This window comes from Branchiostoma lanceolatum, chromosome 1 (genome assembly GCF_035083965.1).
Source record: "Branchiostoma lanceolatum isolate klBraLanc5 chromosome 1, klBraLanc5.hap2, whole genome shotgun sequence".
Classification (NCBI taxonomy): domain Eukaryota; kingdom Metazoa; phylum Chordata; class Leptocardii; order Amphioxiformes; family Branchiostomatidae; genus Branchiostoma; species Branchiostoma lanceolatum.
The window spans coordinates 40,226,497-40,245,905 of record NC_089722.1 but is presented as its reverse complement, the minus strand read 5'-3'; the positions used below and the strand labels follow the sequence as shown (position 1 = coordinate 40,245,905).

General features: G+C 42.0%; 2 protein-coding genes across 2 annotated transcripts; one reads left to right on the top strand and one right to left on the bottom strand.

The window, feature by feature from the left end:
• Positions 1–23: 23 nt before the first annotated feature.
• Positions 24–5,040, top strand: LOC136422934 (fibroblast growth factor receptor homolog 1-like). The gene is made up of 8 exons (XM_066410864.1): positions 24–211; positions 691–801; positions 1,290–1,462; positions 1,787–1,906; positions 2,611–2,690; positions 3,055–3,195; positions 3,442–3,532; positions 3,755–5,040. The coding sequence occupies exons 1-8, from the start codon at positions 25–27 to the stop codon at positions 3,818–3,820; spliced, it is 969 nt and encodes a 322-aa protein (XP_066266961.1). The 5' UTR covers position 24; the 3' UTR covers positions 3,821–5,040.
• Positions 5,041–5,337: 297 nt separating this feature from the next.
• On the bottom strand, positions 5,338–16,582 carry LOC136422923 (tyrosine-protein kinase receptor Tie-1-like). The gene is made up of 18 exons (XM_066410855.1): positions 16,337–16,582; positions 15,312–15,459; positions 14,478–14,576; positions 13,847–13,923; positions 13,449–13,585; positions 12,299–12,406; positions 11,848–11,935; positions 10,848–10,977; positions 10,454–10,605; positions 9,973–10,121; positions 9,404–9,561; positions 9,038–9,174; positions 8,677–8,846; positions 7,995–8,135; positions 7,561–7,678; positions 7,104–7,203; positions 6,419–6,518; positions 5,338–5,848 (listed from the first exon to the last, which is right to left on the bottom strand). The coding sequence occupies exons 1-18, from the start codon at positions 16,392–16,394 to the stop codon at positions 5,828–5,830; spliced, it is 2,091 nt and encodes a 696-aa protein (XP_066266952.1). The 5' UTR covers positions 16,395–16,582; the 3' UTR covers positions 5,338–5,827.
• Positions 16,583–19,409: the final 2,827 nt, after the last annotated feature.

Below are 19,409 nucleotides of genomic sequence, written 5' to 3'. Positions count from 1 at the left end.
ACAACTTCTTTTTTTTAGGCCGTAATGCAGCTTCCAGAAAGTTCCTTGTCAAGCAGTATCGACATGGAGCTGCTGAAAGAAAGGGAGGTCGACAGGGGCAGGCTGCAGGTCCAACAGATGCTGGGAGAGGGCGCTTTTGGTCATGTAGTCAAGGCAACGCTTACAGAACCTGATGATGACAATGAAGTGGTAGCCGTCAAGAAACTGAAAGGTAATTTTGCTATTTCTACTTGTTAATAATAACATCATTTTACGGAAGGGAAACACATTGTTTTTGCTCCACTTCTTCTTCTTATGCAAACAAATAACTTAAAGGTCAATGACCTGGTCCAGACGGCTGTCACCATGGTTACTGATAAAGTAGCAGACACCCTGTGGTGGTGTCCGATTACATAATGTAGCAAGTGCTGGACTGGTCACTATATATATGAATGTGTTTTGTGAGAATAAACATAGCAGTAATTTGCCAAACCATGTGAAGGTGAATATAAATAATTGTTCATTTGCTTGCAAGTGTTCCCTTTCCAATTAGCACATACTTCTTATTGCAGCGGCTCATAAAGTTTGATTCTACTGTTCGTTTTAGATTAAACGCCACTAGTACATAGAAGTCACGTATACGAACTTCAAGGTAAAACGTGTTTATGAGAACATAGCTGAGAAAAACTGTTGGTTACTTATTTGTTCCAGACAACGAAGACCCCAACGCCCGTAAAGCCCTCCTGAGGGAAACCTTCACCATGTTGTTATGTGGTCACCATGGCAACGTTATCGGGCTCAAAGGCATCTGTTTCAGAGACGGTCAGTTCTGCAGCGCTGAGTGTTTGCTTCTCTGTTTGCTTGTTTGTTCAGGGTAGCTATGTTTTCGATAGTCTGCAGAAAAAAATGCATTCAAAGTAGATTAAGAAAGTACCACTATCCACCTATGTACACTTGATATCTGTAAATAAGCATACATATTTGGTACATTAAAGACATGATGGTATGTTTATATTTTTTCCATCTCAAGTACTATAATACTTTTGGGGGCTTTCATACCTGTTTTGCCCGAAAGTTACACTAGTTCAACAAAACACTGAGAAGACGACACCGATATCAACGTTAAGAAGGCACATGTGTACAGCCATGTCGAGTTAAAGATGTAGTAGATACTAAAAATTGATTAGGTACAGGTACAGGTCCGGACCTGTGTCTAAACCTCTGTACCGGTACCTGTACCTGTACCTGATGCCACGCTTAGGTACGCAGCACTAGTAGATACCCAAATTATCATGGACATTTTCCTGCAGGGCCGCTCCAACTGGTGCTGGAATATGCCGAACACGGGAATCTCCTTCATCTGCTGTGGACGTTACGTACGGAGTCCAAACTCAACAGGACCGTTCTGGTCAACAAACGGCACATCTTCGAGAACATGATGGTGGAAGTGTGCTGCGGCCTGGAGCACCTAGCAAGCAGGAGGGTGAGAAACACTCGACAGCCAAGATATAGAAAATCATATATTAGATAATCACTCAATGAGATGTAAAATGTGATTTATGAATAGCACACACCTTCCCGGCCCGTAGCACTGTATTTATTTCTTTATGTAGCATAGAATCTTTTGTGCTTTTCTCCGAACTTCCGAAGCCAACTGCATGTATTTATTTGACTCAGTGAACCTTCAAGTTGTAAAGGGATTTTTATTGGGTTTCAAATGGTTACAATAAGGTCTCGGTCATCTTTTGGCCGAAAACCAACAAAAATAGACTAAATAGCAGCTTGTCCTGATCTTGCATGTGCCCAGCTGGTTCACCGAGACATCGCTGCCCGGAACATCCTGATCTGTGGGAAGGGAACCGCCAAGATCGCGGACTTCGGGCTGGCCCGGGACATGTACGCTGTGGGGTACCATCGGCAGGACAGGGTAGGTCGGACTTGTCTGAACTCATCACAGCTATCTCATGTAATTAGTCTCACTATTTGAACTCTGGATTAGCACAGAAGACCTGGTTTCTCCACCTTTGCCGGTGTTTCACTTAGTGTCACACCTGTCCATTATCCGATATTATCCTCCCATCTTTTCCGTTGCCTACCCCTCTTTCTTCCTCCCTGGACGGTATCTTGCATAATAGTTTTGGCTAGTTCCGATCGGACTGAAGTTTTAATGTTACACATCTGCAGAACGTGCAACCTTGTAAGAATTAAATCATAATGTTCAGATAGAAAAATAAAATAGTATGCACATGAAAAATGTCAGATACAAGTTTCTTCAGCTTTCTAAGTGACAAGGAAAAAGTTAAGCTCACTGAAATATAGACCTATTCTTCCACTGGTTACTGCGGAGAAGACATACGTTATGTAAGATATTTATAGGTCCATTGTACCAGGGAAATTCCACCAACTCTTTTCGACAAGTACAAATCAATGAACAGTGGACCGCGGCTTGACGCCCCATCCTAAAGACTGCGACCATTGTCGGTAGTGTGCATATTGGGAGAGCGTCACAGCTGGGATTCAAACTTTTCTTGGTCCAGAGGCAAGGTAACTAACCACGGCATCACTCACTAAGTACTAAGATAATGTAAGTAACTTCAAATAATTGCTCACAACTCCTGTCCGTTTATCCAGAGCAGCGACCTCTTACCGTTGAAGTGGATGGCACCAGAGGGGCTGAAGAACGAGGCTTTGTTCACCGACAAGAGCGACGTGTGAGTATTGTATGTCAGACCGATGTTTTACAATTACGAGCTGTTCACCAGACGTAAGTAAGATGAGACGGTAAGGATCAAACCTCTACTGTTCATGCGTCCCTGCTAGGCCGCAGGAGCAGTGGCTTGTAATCCACCGTGTCTGGGGCACGGTATTGGGAGGTGGACACATCCGTCTCCTTACACTACAATTTATCTCCCCAACCGAAGTCAGATACCCATTTTGCACCTAGATGGAGTGTAAAGTGCCTTTCTCTAGGACAAAACCTATAACCACTAGACCTATTTGGTCATTCGACATCATCAAACTGGAAACTAATCACTCCTTCGACACAACATTGTGACAGAGGTCTTTACTTTCCAGTTGGTCTTTTGGGGTCCTGTTGTGGGAAGTGGCGCAGCTCGGTCGCACGCCGTACCCGGGAATGGAAGGTGCCGGAAGACTATATGATGCCCTGCAAAACCACTTTAGACTCCCAAGACCATTACTGTGTACAGAGGAAAGGTACGCCTGGAGTTTGTCCATTGGGGACGGAGGGGGGGGGCAAATATAAATTCAATTTTCCCCCTTGCAATGTCTTTTTTCAGATTTCTGCACAATGTTTTATTAAAGGATTAGTATAATCCGTTTAACTCGATGGGAAAGCGTGCTATGATTTATGATATGGCAGAAACCAATATTGTGTGGGTGTAATGCATGTGCTAAAACTATGGGGTGGGGTGAACATGATATTTCATTCCCCTTACATAGATACCAGCTGATGCTGCAGTGCTGGAAGTTTAACGAGAAGATCAGGCCGGACGCCACAACTATCAGAAAACAACTAGAGGCAGATCCAAATGTGAGATACTCCATTTATTGCCTTGCTTTCATTCCATAGCGCACAAAAGTTCCAACGTGTAGTGAACAATTGAATAAACAGATAATTGGATTTCTGTTACGATCGTTGAGGAGAAAGAGGTTTTTGGATGACTTGAACGTCATAAGTAGTAAACGATCTAGGAATTCTGGCTGAGAATGGTGGGTAGCTAGTGTGTAACCTCGTTGCTGTTCCTTTCTACAGGGCTTCTTCTATTTCAATGCACCAATGACAGCGGTGGAGTCAGGGGTACAGGTCACCTCGGTATGAGACCGCATATGACGTCAGAAGGAGGAATGGTGACGTCAGTTCCAAATAACGGTTCAGTTTATTAATAAGTTGTGGATTAATTAGTCATTACAGCTATCATTCTTGAACAGGACTTGTTTTCTGTTTGTTTGTTTCACTTGACGAGAATGCTAAGAATCAGCAGCCTGAACCTTTAAAACCCACGCCATATTTCTATGACACCCGTTGCTAATAGAAACACACTTCCATATAGCAAAGGAAAGGTCAATACATTTTCACAGTTTCATAGGCGAAATGCATTAACTTGTGAAACAATTGTTGTATATCATAGCAGATGTTGTTGTTATTGGTTAAAATAATGTCTTATGATCTAGAATATCGGTTTTCATTGATCCGATCGAAGCCTACGTATACTTTACAAGAGATAGAACTAGATACAGCTCTAGTTCGGCATATTAACACTCTACCGTGTCGGCTTACAGAAGTGGACTTTGTGATGATCATTGGGACTGGTACCGAGTTTTAACTTGTTATATCCTCGTGATACTTGTGTATTGTATTATTCCAGTAAACCTAAAAATCAGGTTAAGCTTAAGACCTGCGTATCCACTGGTAAAATAAATAAATGAAATGAATATGCGTGCACAAAAGGGATTGGCCCCCATGAACCCGACACCGGGTTATGACGACCATTTGGACAAGAGGGTTGCTGAGTATTTCTTGGCTAAACACATTTATTTCAAACTTGCAAGAATGCACATCAATGTTCTTATTATTTTTTGTACAAATACTGCACATCGTTTAAAACATTGTAAAGGTTGACTCAAATATAGCAAATCTAACGCATTATCAACAGTGATTAGTCAAAGAAAAACCGAAACAGCCTGTGTGGTACAAAATATAGTTGGCGTCACCATAACCAATATTGTCATGCCCTGCTCTTATATCTACCTATGTAGGCCAATTCATATACAACTCTGGGCAAAAACGAGACATTGTTTTACATTCCTGACACAGAATATTATCATTATCATAATTACATTGTATACTGTTTTAGCCATTACAACGCACATTATTAGATCGATTGTTATTCATGTTATAGATAGGCTGAGTATTGTGTAGATGTAGATAACTTCTTTGAAATTGTTAGATATTAGAAATAGTTGATTGTTATGTATCTACAAATTGCCATACATTGTACCCGTTAAAATTGTCGCGCAATAAAGTTCTTCTTCTTCTTCTGTATTAATGAGTCAGCTAAGGTCCATACATATGGGAACCCTCTGAAAAGAGCTATTCGAACTTTGAAAGTGTGACTACTGTAACTTTCCATCTGCTCACAAATCCAATTTAACAAATGTGGATGAAAATATCTACAAAAATGAAAACTTTTACCATCTTCTAAGCTTTACATTGGCTCTATTAGGTACTTTGCATGTACGAAATGCTCAGTTATAGTAGCGTTTGAAAAATACTGCAACTCCTGGCTATACGATACGGGTAGTTAAAACTGAACCTTGAGGAAAATAGCGGGTAAATGTCTCAGCGCAGGCTCCAATATGCTAGTCTCTACCAGACTAACTACGCCGGCTATAGGGAGAATATTTGCCGGGGGACTTAGGCCATGGAGGGTTACATTCGCAGGCCTAGTTAGGTTGCAATATTGGACCCTCTCTCCGTAGCCGACTCCCTTCATACAATTGACTCTATTTGGCCAATTTCTACTATTTTCCCAGCGACCCACAGAGGCTGGTAGAGCCTACCAATATGTATTCAGTTGTTGGTAATTGTTAGTGAACAAACTTGAGTTTCTGGTTTAGAATGATATCAAACAACTATACAACTGCATACGACATAACGCAGAGAAGCCTCTACTATGTATCAGATCCAGTAAATTACTCTACAAATGACAATTGTGCATGGGATGAGTTTATGAATATTTGTGCAGTCTTTGGTGGGTCAATGTTCTATCAAAGACTAAAGATTTAACACTTGGCAGATGATTGTCCAGTGGAGGCTTGTCCGTCTCTAGGTGTCGGGAAAGAAAGCCTGTGACGAGAGTAAAATGCATCCAAAATCAACAGTTTTTCATGATAGGTCCTAAAGGTATCCCCCCCCCCCTCACAGACCTTACTTCAATCACTGACAAAAGGTCATGTATGCTATCTGAAACGTCTGATCGTTTCCAAATCTATCTTGTTATTGTTATCTTGCGATATCTAGATCATCCATGGTAACACAGCCACTTTGGTATTCTCTACATTAAGCTTGTTCTGGTGAGATAATATAAGAATTTACCTACATGAAGAACATCATTCTATGAACTAGAGTAAAGTATTTGTGCTACATATACTTCAGGTTTGGTATGTTAGTTTAGCGATTACGGGGTCTTTTTATAAATATAAATTGGTATTAAATTTTTCTTTTTATTTGAGTCGAATGTGTGATAGTTGTGTGCCGATTGGTTAATAATAGAGAGAACGCTAGCGACCCCAAAAAACACCCGTCCCAATGAAACGGCATGGCTTCCCTGCTACGTCACAAAATCAAGATGGCGGCCACCACACATGCTGACGAAACCAGCAAAGGTTTTGCTACGCAAACCTGTAAAAACAGTACCTTGTTCTGTTGCAGCAGTTGCCCCAATATGTCCTCCATGACGTCAGGGGTGGGCCTTACATCCGGGTCATCCAGCCAGCAGAGGTTCATCAGTTCGTACCTATTAGTCATGCGCAGAATTGTAAAAATTATCAGGACTCTATTGACACTGATCTGTTCTTTGTATTAGTAAGCATAGAATTATTGATTTTGAGGCATTCTGAAACACAGTCTTGATATATATGGTAAATGATGCAATTACAGGTGGCAGACTTCACCCCTTACCCATACTGCTTTGCGACCCTTTCCTGCCGCACACACTAAAACAGCGCAGTACTGAAGATGCATACATTCAGACACGAACACAGAAACACAGACACAGAAACGCAAACTCAAAACAACATTTCATTCATTGTGGTAAAGTAATCAGTCTCTGAGGTGCGCCATTGAAAAAAATCGATGTTCAGATATGAATCTCCTGATCAAACATTAGACTGCCAAAATCAGACACTTTACTTAGTATACGACCAATGCTTTGCATTTCATTGCATTGCACTGTTTCGTTTAAGCCCCAAAATACAAGGATTTTGGGACACGTGCTACAGAGTCTGGTTGGAAAGTTTACCAACTTAGAGGTAGGGCAAGCTCCAGTGACTTCATAATAGACTCTCACAAATTCCAACACCACAGTAACTGTTTTACTTACAGCTCGTCCGAACACCCGTTCGGTTTCTGCAGCCGGTACCCTCGTCGCAGCCTCGTCACCAGAGTCTCGTACCCACAAACCTCGGGGTAAGGGGTCCCTCCTGGAATTTTATAGATTTTACAGTCAGTTACAGCACTAAGTATGGTGAAAAGAAAATGTGTGCTACTTACATGACGCTTCTTACCATAGATATTGCGAAGAGAAACCATACAGTCTGGTCTTCTACACTTCCGCTCGCACTCGGGTTTTCAGCAGTGCATCTAGGAACCAGGATATATCATTGCAGTACACGACTTTAGCATGTTTCTCATTGTTATGTCAAAGACATCTGCTGGTATTCATTCCAGAGACAGACCTGTACTGATATCAAGCCCAGCCGATTAACATGCAGGAACGTTTTAGACAGGAATAAGTAGAAAATACAGTCTTCAGGCCAAAATAGCAAAGAGGCACTCACCCAAAGTCGCTATCTCCCACAGCACGACTCCGAACCCCCACATGTCGCTCTTACAGCTGTAAACACCCTCGATCAGAGACTCTATCGCCATCCACTTGATAGGCAGCAGTAGGTTGGTCTATGGCCAGTATGGGCAAATGCGTTATTGTGAGAATTAATGCGGTTCAAGGAATGATGTGTCCGTCATAATCATAATCATCACCATCATCATCATCATCATCATCATCATCATCATCATCATCATCATCATCCACATGTGGAAACGTCCTATATCTGCTTTCAGTCTTTAATTTCTTCATGAATTTCTTTCTTCTGTCATTAATTGTTCACAGTTTAGCAAAAATGGCAATGCTACTAAAGAAAGAAAAGTGTTTATTTACCATGAATTTAACAGAGTAAGAGGTGATCCTTGTCTAGTACAGTAGAGTACCTACCAGAGGGTGTCTCATGTACTGTGTCGTCACGTACACGTCACGGGCCAGTCCGAAGTCGGAGATTTTGGCGACCAGCCGTCCGGCCTGGCCGTCCGGAGAGGACAAGACGATGTTCCTGCACGCCAGGTCACGGTGGGTGATCTGGTAGGGGCGATCAGGGCGGAGTTTATTGTGAAGATAGAGGCATTGAATGAATGGCTTTATTACGTCGTTGCAAGACACAACATATTGTAGCAGCCTTCATTGGCTAAAATGCAGCATGGTTTACGATTAGAAGTAATCTAAAAGCAATAAAGATACATACATGAGCTAAACATCACAAACCTTACAGTACTCACTTAAAGTCTTATTGCTTATTTGAGCTCGAAGCGCTAACATTTTGTCAAGATCAAATAAGTATTCGTACCATTTACGTCACGGATACATCCATGGCTGTCCCTGAGGATCGAAATGAACAACACCCCCAAACATATAGAGATAAATTACTAATCTTTGCTATATAGTATATAATGTTAAGGATACCTGTTTATAACGCGGCTCACTAAGTTTCAGCTATGGTTAGTTTCCATGATTGCTGCTTTAATTGGGATCTGCAAGTTCATAATCTGATGAGGAGCAAAACGACGTGCAAGGTGATACAGAACATTACAGAGTAAAAATGTGGCAGAAAAACATGAGTTACCCGACGGCGTTTGAGCTCGAGCATCCCCCGGGCGATGTCGATGGCCACCTCGGTGAGCTGTCGCCCTAGGCCCGGCGGGATGTCTGCATGGCAACGGTTGTTCTGAATGCTCAGCAGGTACCAGAGTAACTCTCCTGGCTCGGCGTACTCAACAAGGATGTACCGTGGATCTGAAAAGAAAGGATTTACATTTTAAAGAAACGTTGTGATAGAAAAGCTCATCTTTGTTATTGCCAATTATCATCATCACACATCCTGATTTTCTGTCATGTCCAACTGCTAACAAATGAAATTGATTCAGACATTTCCCAGTTGTTTATGCAGCTTGCAACATTTCAAAATGCAATTCCGCAGTTTGTACCTTTCTTTTTCACTCCTTCAATCACCAGCCCAATCAGACTGACGACGTTCACGTGACCTCCATCATCGTTGACTTCCACCAACAGGCTCGCTTCCTTCGCGAAGTCCCGGTAGGTCATCTCGTTGGCTCTGTCCACCCTGTAGTTAAAGTGACGATACATGTTTACAAGAAATCAAACATGTAGCATGCATTTGCTTTATCATTTGCTTTTCAACACTGTATTGTGTTGATTAACTTTAGAATTTTGCCAATAGAATTACGGCGAGGAACAGGTAGGCTATCTAGATCCCAACCGTTTCACTCCGTGAAGTTTTGTTTTGTCATTTTGTTAACCTGCTGTTCAACTGTTCAAAACGTTATTCGTACCTGAGCGTCTTGGCAGCTACAATGACGGCCTGTTGTCCTTCTTCCCTCAGCACGCCCCTCCTCACGTGACCGAACTCTCCCTCTCCGATCAGCTCCTCCAAGAACAGGTCCTTTCTGTCCTTCAGCCATGGCTCCATCTTCTCAGACCCAACGATGTCCTGGGGAACAACATACGGCAGTTAGGATGCTCAGTTATGCCTTGGACGTTTCACTGCAGTACGTACCATCGTCAACCACCTAGAGGTCCATAATCAAACTTGTCAATCGTATTTCTGACACCTACCCACATGAAAAATATCATAGGGGGTCATCCCAACTTCTCGACTCATGCTATCTAGAAGCACACACATGGCACGCATGCACACAACTACAAACAAATGTCACAGAAAACGTATCTGTATCTATAAAGATATAACCGCCCTTCGGCGTAACACACCGGCTTGGCAGGCAGCAGCAGCTGGTTACATCACACTGAACGACCTGTCACACCTACCCTTGGCACATCTAACTGCAAATGGGGTTTAGACCTCCTCGGTAAAGGTAAATATCAATCGTAAGCTTTGGTTTACCTCAAGGACTTCTCTGAATAACTGTGTCGGGTCTAACTTGTATCTCAGCCTCTTAACGATCCGCACAATACAGAAGGCTGCTGCAATCAGAACAACCACGAGGACCGCTGTGACTGAGCCAACGAGCTTTGCATCGATGAGGACAGCCTCTGAAAGATTAAAAAGAGTTATAGCTATTTAGTTACAGTCGTGGCCCTGTACAAAATTTGTCCTGGTGTTTTTGATATGTATGTCTTAGGCGTTATTTGTATGCACAGATAGTCTCCCGAGACTGGACTGCCAAAGAAAGGAAGAAGAAGAAATGCGTCATTTGTACTATTTTATTGTATGTTATTATGTATTATGTATTGTACAGTGGATACAATTAAGCGATTAGCTGCGACGTACCACATATTAGTAAGACATTCATTAATTTATTCATTTATTCAAACTGAATTATAATTGAACATTGCAATGTTTTTGTGGTCTTAAAAGGTCTTACCTGTCGTGAAGGCAACAACCTTAGCTTGACCCGTTCTGCCGCTGGCGACTGTCGTCACCGACACGTTGTAGGTCGTCTCAGGCCACAGATTAAACAGAGTCGTAGTGACACCTTTTAACGTCTCGTTTGGAAATGGTACATTTACAAGAGGGCTGGAAAATCGAAAGCAGTACAGATGAGAATATATAAGATACCAACCTTTCAATAGCTCGAAAGATTAGTTAATTTGTGATTGTGCTGTAGATTCTCAGTTTGTGACATCAGCATATCAATTGCATCACTTATGTTACCAAACAAACCTCAGGCTCAACGTTTAATTGCCTGTACCTTTGTAAAACAAGGAACAACAGAAGATGTTTTATAAAAGATTCTAAAATTGACCGGTGTCCTTTACCTTGTGTGATGTGATGAAGTCGCCCGTATTTGGAACAGGTCTACAAACCCCTCCGTCGGTGGAATCAGGTTCAAAGTCACGGATGTCGAACCAGTGGTGACTATGGGCACTTTTGCTACAGGAGAAGGATCTGAAAACGCAGGAGCATGCTTTAGGTATAATACATTTTAGCACTTCTTTATACAATGTAGCCTTTATGAGGATGCATCTTGCATGTATAAAAAACGGGAAGAACCACTGACATAGTGACCAGTATTTATATATGTCAGAGCTACCAAGTGTCAACCCTTAGGCTCAATCCAAATGGCTGCCAATAGTTATACGACAATCCTTATCAACTCAACAACAGTATAGAGACTTTCGTAAGGACTTCTACAACTATACATGAAAACAAACAGTTAAATCAACCTAAGTACAAGCATATGGATAATTGAACGTATAATGTATCACTTGCACTACTAGCTCTATAGTCAAAACAGTCTTTGTTACTAGAACATTCTTCGATCAGTGGCATATTTTAAAGGTAACAAACCCGTACCTCCAAATGTTCGACGTCTATTGTACGTCTTGTTCACGGAGTGACCGTCTCGCGAGAGAACACGAGACTAGGACGAGACTTGTGCAGATCTTCTGGCCTCCCCCGCCTCCTTGCGGGGCAGGGGTAAGTAGGACTTGGGCAGTTCCCAACCTTCGTTACGGTTCATCCCAGTGCGTCCTGACTGGATGTGGACTGTCTCTTTTATCTTTCTGTGGGCTTTTCGTGTTGTCGCGAGACTAGGTCTCCCCGTAAATAAGACGTAGAGTGGACGTCGAACATTTGGAGGTACGTGTTTGTTGCCTTTTAAATATGCCACTGATCGTAGAATGCTCTAGTAACTGTGATTATATGTGACTGATGAATCTCTTCAACGAAAAAAGTATTTGTTTTGTCTACCTATTCATCACTTATACCAATAGTTATCATAGTGACGTGGGTGGAAATGTTCTAAACTCTACTCACCAGTAGCAATGATGGCGGTGGTTGTCATTCTCCAATAATAAGGATAGCCCTTGACTGCGGGATTGTCTCCAGCTGCTGTCAACTTAATCTGAAACCGGAAAAAATCACACTTTAGATCGCCAACAATTGCCTGTTAATTGTTGGTCAAAAAAGATCTCCACACAAAGATTTTTTACAGTGCTGTCTCATGGTTATTTGTATCATTGAAATTCAACAAACTTCTTCAATCAGTTTCGCAGTACCGTGTCCTAGTCTGCACTCGATTGAATGACAATAGTAGTAGTGCTCAGGCGAATGAATGCGTCCTTGAATTAGTAACATGTTAACAGAAATATGTCACGAAGTAATCATAAGGTTTTATGCATCTTCAGCTGCCTCACAGGCCGTGGACGTGTAATTATCTCTGTTAGAGTACTGCCGATGAAGGCTAACTGATCTCGACTGTACTAACTTCGTATTCCTTTCCGGGAGTGAGTCCGGTAAAAGTTCCATGTAATGTAGTCTCGTTGTAGAGCATCTGTGAACTTCTTGTTTCCCTCTCAACTGGTGTAATCTCCAGCTGAAAAAAAAAAAAATTCGCCTTATATATCTCCCTCCCCGGGCCCCCATCTCTCTGCCTTTCTTATTTCGGTCCCAGAAAAATGATGTATTACAGTAACGAAAGATGATTAAAATAAACACATCCATTCTAATCTCAATACACTTGATATTTTTTTCGTCAATAGCTTAAAGGGCCCTCTCACTGAGATGCAACTACTTGGCGACTAGTTGGCAACAAGTTGCAAATGACAGACGCCAACTAGTTGCGAAAAGTTGCCAAGCACTCACACTGACGCGCGACGCATTTGCAAATGGAGCCCTACTACTGAATCAAAAACCAATGTAAAATTACTAAAACGCATAAAAAAGATTAGCAGTGATGAAAGGATGTTCACTTATGATACATGGTGTAACATGATTAACATATTATGAAATATAAGCATAACGTTAGACTTCTTTTACAATGACAGAAATGACCAAAACGTTCTGATACGAACAATATACCAGATTTCACTTTATTATGTATTTTGTATCATGTATGTGTAATGATATATGTTTGTATATTTATTAGAGCAAACAACCCTTGAAGCTGACTTATTACTTTTGACAAAATAAATGACACCTTTTTGGTGACTGATGGGGACCTATTGGCAACTTATGGTTTTAAATCGGGAGCCAATATTGGAAACTAGTTGGAAACTAGTTGAAAACTAGTTCGCGTCCAGTAACTGGCAAAAAAAAATCGCCACTGCAGGAGACGAATTGGCGTTCATTGGAAACCGCGTGGCAACTACTTGGCAACTGTGCGAGACTAGTTGGCGTCTTCATTTGCAACTAGTTGCCAACTAGCCACCAAGTAGTTGCATCTCAGTGAGAGGGCCCCTTTATGTTTAGTTTGAACGCTTTGAACAATCATCACAATGACATGAACGTTGTAACGGCCCTCACTGCAGTTCCAAAACATTACTATTGATGAGGTATTATTTTGCGAAACTATGCGCTTTTACTTCATGATCAGATATGACTGTTTTGAACCCTTAGGTTAATAGTTTATGCCTCACCCTGTAGTAGAAGAATAGAGTTACGTCGTCCATCAAATGGCTCTGGATCCGCTGTTCCTGGAATGACAGCCAGCCGACTGTGATGCTGGAGTTGGTGACTGACACGGAGCTAAAGGACCTAACCGTCGAATCTATAGCTGTGGAAAAACACAAACAGACCCGAACGTCCGTGAAATGCTTAATGAATTTCTTTTAAATTTACATGCGCATACATATACACATACACTTGAACGTCCTTCCGGGAGGCAATAAACGTTGCACAATGAAAATGAAAAAAAATATGCAGCACCCTATTCACACCATAAGATTTTCAAATATGTTTGTGCATGGAGTAAAATAAACAGACAAAAAGCCTGCGAGGTTTCGTTGACTTGGTAAAATACTACATAGACACTTACCATTACTAGGTGCAGTTTTTATTGGGCCGTACCCTCCACAACTTCTGTTGCCATTTGTTGTCACAATTGTGCAATTCCTGAAATACGTTTTCTACGAGTTAACCCTTTTGGTAGGATACATTTTCATAGTAAGGATTTGTTTTAAAAGTCAATGTCCATAAAACTCGTAGTATGCACCCATCGTGACGACCTGGGAGTGGAAGTCATAGTCGTTCAACATCTATTTAAATTAAAGTCTATACTATTTTCTGAGATTTAAGATTGACCTAACTTCCTGTTATTGTGCCCAAAGTGTCTAGAACTGTAAACACGTACAGGACAAACATCCAAACAGACAGACTGATAACAGTACCTCCGTTTTCATGAAGGTAACAAGAAATCGAAGATCTCATATCTACGTGAGGTTTTTGTGAATTTCTTGGCCGTGTGTTTAGTTAGTTCAACCTCTCAACCTTGGCATTCCTGCAAATCTCCGGTTGCACCTCAGCCCGGGAACAAACTTAAACCCAGGCCAGCGGGAACAAACTTGAAAACACAGCAAAACAAACAAACAGACCAAAAACAATAACTTCGTTTACGAAGGTGAAAACAAACAAACAAACAAACAAACAAAATTATCAGTTGAACCTACCTGCAGTACCAGGTTCCAGGCTGTAGATCTATAAAAGTGGCCTGTCTCCACACATATGGCGGGATTTCCTGTACCATTGGCGGTCTGTGCACGTCAATGCTATGTTGCAGTCAGAAAACAACACATATAAGATACATGTATATAGATAGCAAATATGATGCTTACCTTTTAAGTTACCAGTAATGATTTTCCTTAATTGACAGTATATTGTCAAACCATTTGGTCAGGAGTTAACTAGTGTGTCTAGGACATAGAAAAAATAGAATAGATACTCACGCATACACACACATACAAATAAACACTAAAAAACAAAACAAACACACACGTGCGCATGCATCACATGTATACACACATACAGACGCACATTTGCACATGCGGACACACACACGAAAGCACGCGGGCTTACACAAAGATACGCATACACATAACGTTACACATACGTACACATTATCTTGTGTGTGGGCCACGACACCAGTAACAGCTGCCTGTGGCCCACGTGTATTGTACTGTTTGACAATTTCATTAAATCACAAACATACATATACATGCACCTGCAAATACGACTAAGTACACCCACCCACACACCCACACAAACACCCCCCCCCCCACACACACACCTATATAAATATATATATATATATACATACATGCATACACACACGTATATGACATAGAAATATGCACACAAATACACGGACACACAGGCACGCACACGTTTACAAACACACATTCACAGACAAGCGCAATTAAACAGACACACACACACATACACACACACACACACACACACACACGCACACAAACAAACACACACACACACACACGAAAACCTACCAGCGCATGTCCGTGCTCTGACTTTGACTCTGCCACAGCTGAACCACATACTTAACGAAGGAGTCGTCCACGCCGGTATCGTCCCAGGGCAAAGTGAGACTGTACCTAAGCATGGTAGGATCCCAGGTCCAGCGCGCTGTCGATGTAGCTAGTGGGAAATTGTGATCACGTTATATATTGTAATTCACAACCTTAACATTTTTTTCCGGATGATAATAATGATCAGATACATAGAAACGGCATGACACAGTAGGAAAATAGCTCACGGGGGGGGGGGGGGGGCAGCTAAATCACTTCCTGCAAATATACCGTACCGTTTGGAAGTTATGAGGGGAGGGGGGGGGTGGTGAATGAGCCAACCGTCCCAGATATCCCCAAAAAGTCCAGTCTAGATGGGGTTAACGGGCCTAGTAGGCGTGAGGTCGCGGGAGGTCACGGGCTCGGTTCCTGGCTGGCCCTTGGTAACTACACTTATACACGACTTGCCTCAATCCATCCAGGTGTAACATGGGTGCTTGATTTCGGTTAGGGAAGCAAACGACGGTCTTAAAAAGACTATGGGACTACATTTTTCTTTTTAAGTTTTATATATTTCTTCTTGATCACTAGGCGATTTTAGGGATCGATTGATGTTGTTTCTTCTGTCCAACTCATCGAAAACGCGAAATGACAAGTAGACAGACTTGGATGGTACTGCAGAACTTCTAGTATGTTGCATGTTGTTCCCCAGGACATCGTTGGGTCTGAGAAGATGGAACCATGGCTGAAGGAAGGGTGGGGGAGCATGGGACTACCGTTATCCTCTACTTGTCCTCTCAATCACTGGGCGATTTTAGGGATCAGTGGATGTTCTTTTTCTGTCAAACTCTGTTAAACTGTCGGATAAACGACATGAGAAACAAACTTTCTTAGTGAACAAGTCCTGATGGGCATGGTTCAGGTTTGGTAAAGTTAAAACTGTGCAACAAACCTGCCAGTTGGGTGCAGATCTATGAGGAAATGAACAAGTTTCCGTTGTTACTTACCGACGTGACAGATCGCTATGATGACGGCTGCTCTGATCAATACGCCACTGATCCCCATGTCTTAGTTGAATAATAAAGGGGCACTGTGAACGTCACAACTTAGATGCAACAGCTCGAAAAGCACCAATTTCTCCAGAAAACTGGTATATGTACTACTTTCATTTGCACGAGATATGTTATGCTACGTGAACCCTTGAAATATGGACTAGTGAATACACCTGACCTGACGGAGTACTAGTGTTCAGCCTGGCCGCGCCTCAAAGGTACACGGAACTATGAGATAGTGTTACATGTACCTTTCAGAGCATTGTGCGTTTGTGTTTTGAACTGCGAGTTGGGAGGGTAATGTGGGTTTAGTTTTGCTTGGTTAGGTAGGTTAATTAATAGGCCGGAGGATACAATGTCTCAACGCGCCACTAATCCCCATGTTTTGGTTGAATAAAAGGCGCTGTGAACGTCACAAGTTAGATTCAGCTACAATCCTTTCCACGAGAAATATTATGCCATACTCTGCGAACCATTAAAACTCTATAAACTTGTAACTGCGCCTGAACTGGCGAAATGTTCAGCATGGCCGCGTCTCAATGGAGGGACACGGAACTATGAGGTAGTGTTATATGTACATGTGCCTTTCATTCACTTCAGTTCAGGGCACAGCTAGAGCGTTCGGTGTTTTCTTTCACCTGCTACCTAAGTTGTTTTTCCTTGGGTTGGTAGGTTCAATTGATAGACTGGTACCAGAGTACACGATGTCTTTTACAATTTTTATCTTTTTTAATTTTCTAATGTTTAATGTTGATAAGTTTTTGTCCATGCTGTTCTGCCAACAGGGGGTTCCACGATACTTGCTGAGAGAAAAACGCCAGGTTAGGTTTCTGATACTTATTTCTAACACCTGGCATCTTTGCGGAAACTTAACTCCTATTTCCGTCTTCTGACGTCATGCGGGGTTTTCCACTCCCCCTGGCACAGAACCAACCAGGCGAGTCACGTGACGTTTGATTGACGCTTGTGTTCAACGATGCTGCAGAAAAGGGCAGTCAACAGATGTCGGGTTCCCGTTAACATTCCGATTGTTCCTGTGATGACAATGGCTGGGTTTTCAGACGCGTTTTCTGAGATGACTCTATGTCGACGAAGCCACAAGACTTGGAGTCTATTTGGAGGCGACTTTGAGCGACGTTTTATAATAACGCGTGTGTCTATCGGGCGTATGCTCTCGACGGGGCACTGAGGGGTAATATTGACTGACCACCTGAACTTAGAGACCTGAATGGCCGAAGTGAATGCACAACTAGGCGGACCTGCTAGCCTCCATTGCAGGCTCTCTGGGCCTTTTTTTGGATAATGATGCACTTTTTGGCATCCAATTTCCTATTGGCTATATAGTTAGGCATCAGGAAATAGGTTAAAGTCCCTCTTATGCTAGGGTCACATTTCCAAGCCGGGGCCCGGCCGGGCACTTTGCCGGAACGAAAAGTACGACATAGAAGACAACAAAAGACATGAACGTAAACTGGTTATTCATAAGCATGATCTGTGTATATTTCTTGATATGAATTTTTATTTTACGTTCCCGCAAACATCCCGGCCGGGACCCGGTATGGAAATGTGACCCTAGCATAACACAGAGCCGACCATGGCCTCTCGATCAGTCCCAACCTTCTCCCAACCATGGTTGGTTGAGAGTCGGTTGGGAGCAAGGTTGGCGCGGTTGGCTCCAGGTCGGTTGCACCTGCCAAATGTTTTAAAATGTTGGGAGGTCTGGAATTGATTTGGACACGTTTGGGAACAGGTGGGCTGGTGGTTGGGGGCAAGTCGGTCGTGGTCGGGAGTTAAAAATGAACCATGAGGAGGCGTTCTTGGGCAGCTTAATATAATATCCAAGAGGTGTTAATGTGTATTAATAAGAACATGTCATTTCATACCATGAACCAAAGAATTACATTCAAAAATATCTGTTAGTCTGATGATTGACCTAGAAGGGTCTGCTTTCATCGTTTTCATCATTTGCGTCTGCTTTCATTATTTTCGTTTGTTGTTGCTTTTGGACAGACAAGGACGACGTGGTACTTCACTCAAGTTTTAATTAATAGATCAACATTTATTTGCAGATTAATGCCCGTTTGCTAATTCCAAGGGTACAAACAATAAAAAGTGTAACAATGGTAACTTACTTTAGCAGAGTGAAATAACCCATTTTACACCTGGGTTTAGTTAGGAAAATCATGTCAAGTGTCTTTGCCAAGGGCTCAACATTGGTGACGTCGGGGGATTCGAACCCGGTACCGCCGGGTTCTGGGCCGAAATTCCTACCGTTACGCCACAAGTTAAACCTCAATAAAATAAGATAAAGCGTTGATAAAACGTCAGATGTAACCTAAGCTAATATCTAGCTGAAAAATTGTTATCAACTGAATGATAGCGCCCACTATTATCCACAAATAGAAACGAAGGCTGTCAGAAGTAATAGCTGTTACTTCGTATCAGTTGTAAGTAATAAAATCCAAAAGTGACCAATTAATTTGAACTGTCTGATGGTAGCACCTGCTTTAAATCGTTAACATGTGTCAGTCACTATTGTGTTTTTACAAAATTAAATAATTTTGTTATTGTTGCTGCTACATTACAAATTCCTCGAAGCTGATTTTTTTCTTAACCCTTTTTAAAAGCTGTACATGTTGTTATACTTAATTGTTTTTGTGTTTACTACACACTATACAATTTTGCATGAATGTCTTTTTTGAATACATGTGAGATATTTAGCCTTTTGATAATGCTTTAAAAGTTGCTATGTCAGGCTGAGTATGTATGTACAGTAAGGCAGTTACATACCAACTACTATATTGCGAGTAAAATGTTTGCCAACTTCCAAGTAACCCCAAAAAGTATTTCGAGCCCTGACTTACCAAACAACAAAACAAAACACCTAGTCGCAGGTAGAAGAGACACTAAACGTACTGTGCCATGAAAGGTACATGTAACACTATCTCATAGTTCCGTGTCCCTCGCTTTGAGACGCGGCCAAGCTGAAACTCCGCCTAATCAGGTGCAGTCACTAGTCTAGTGCTCA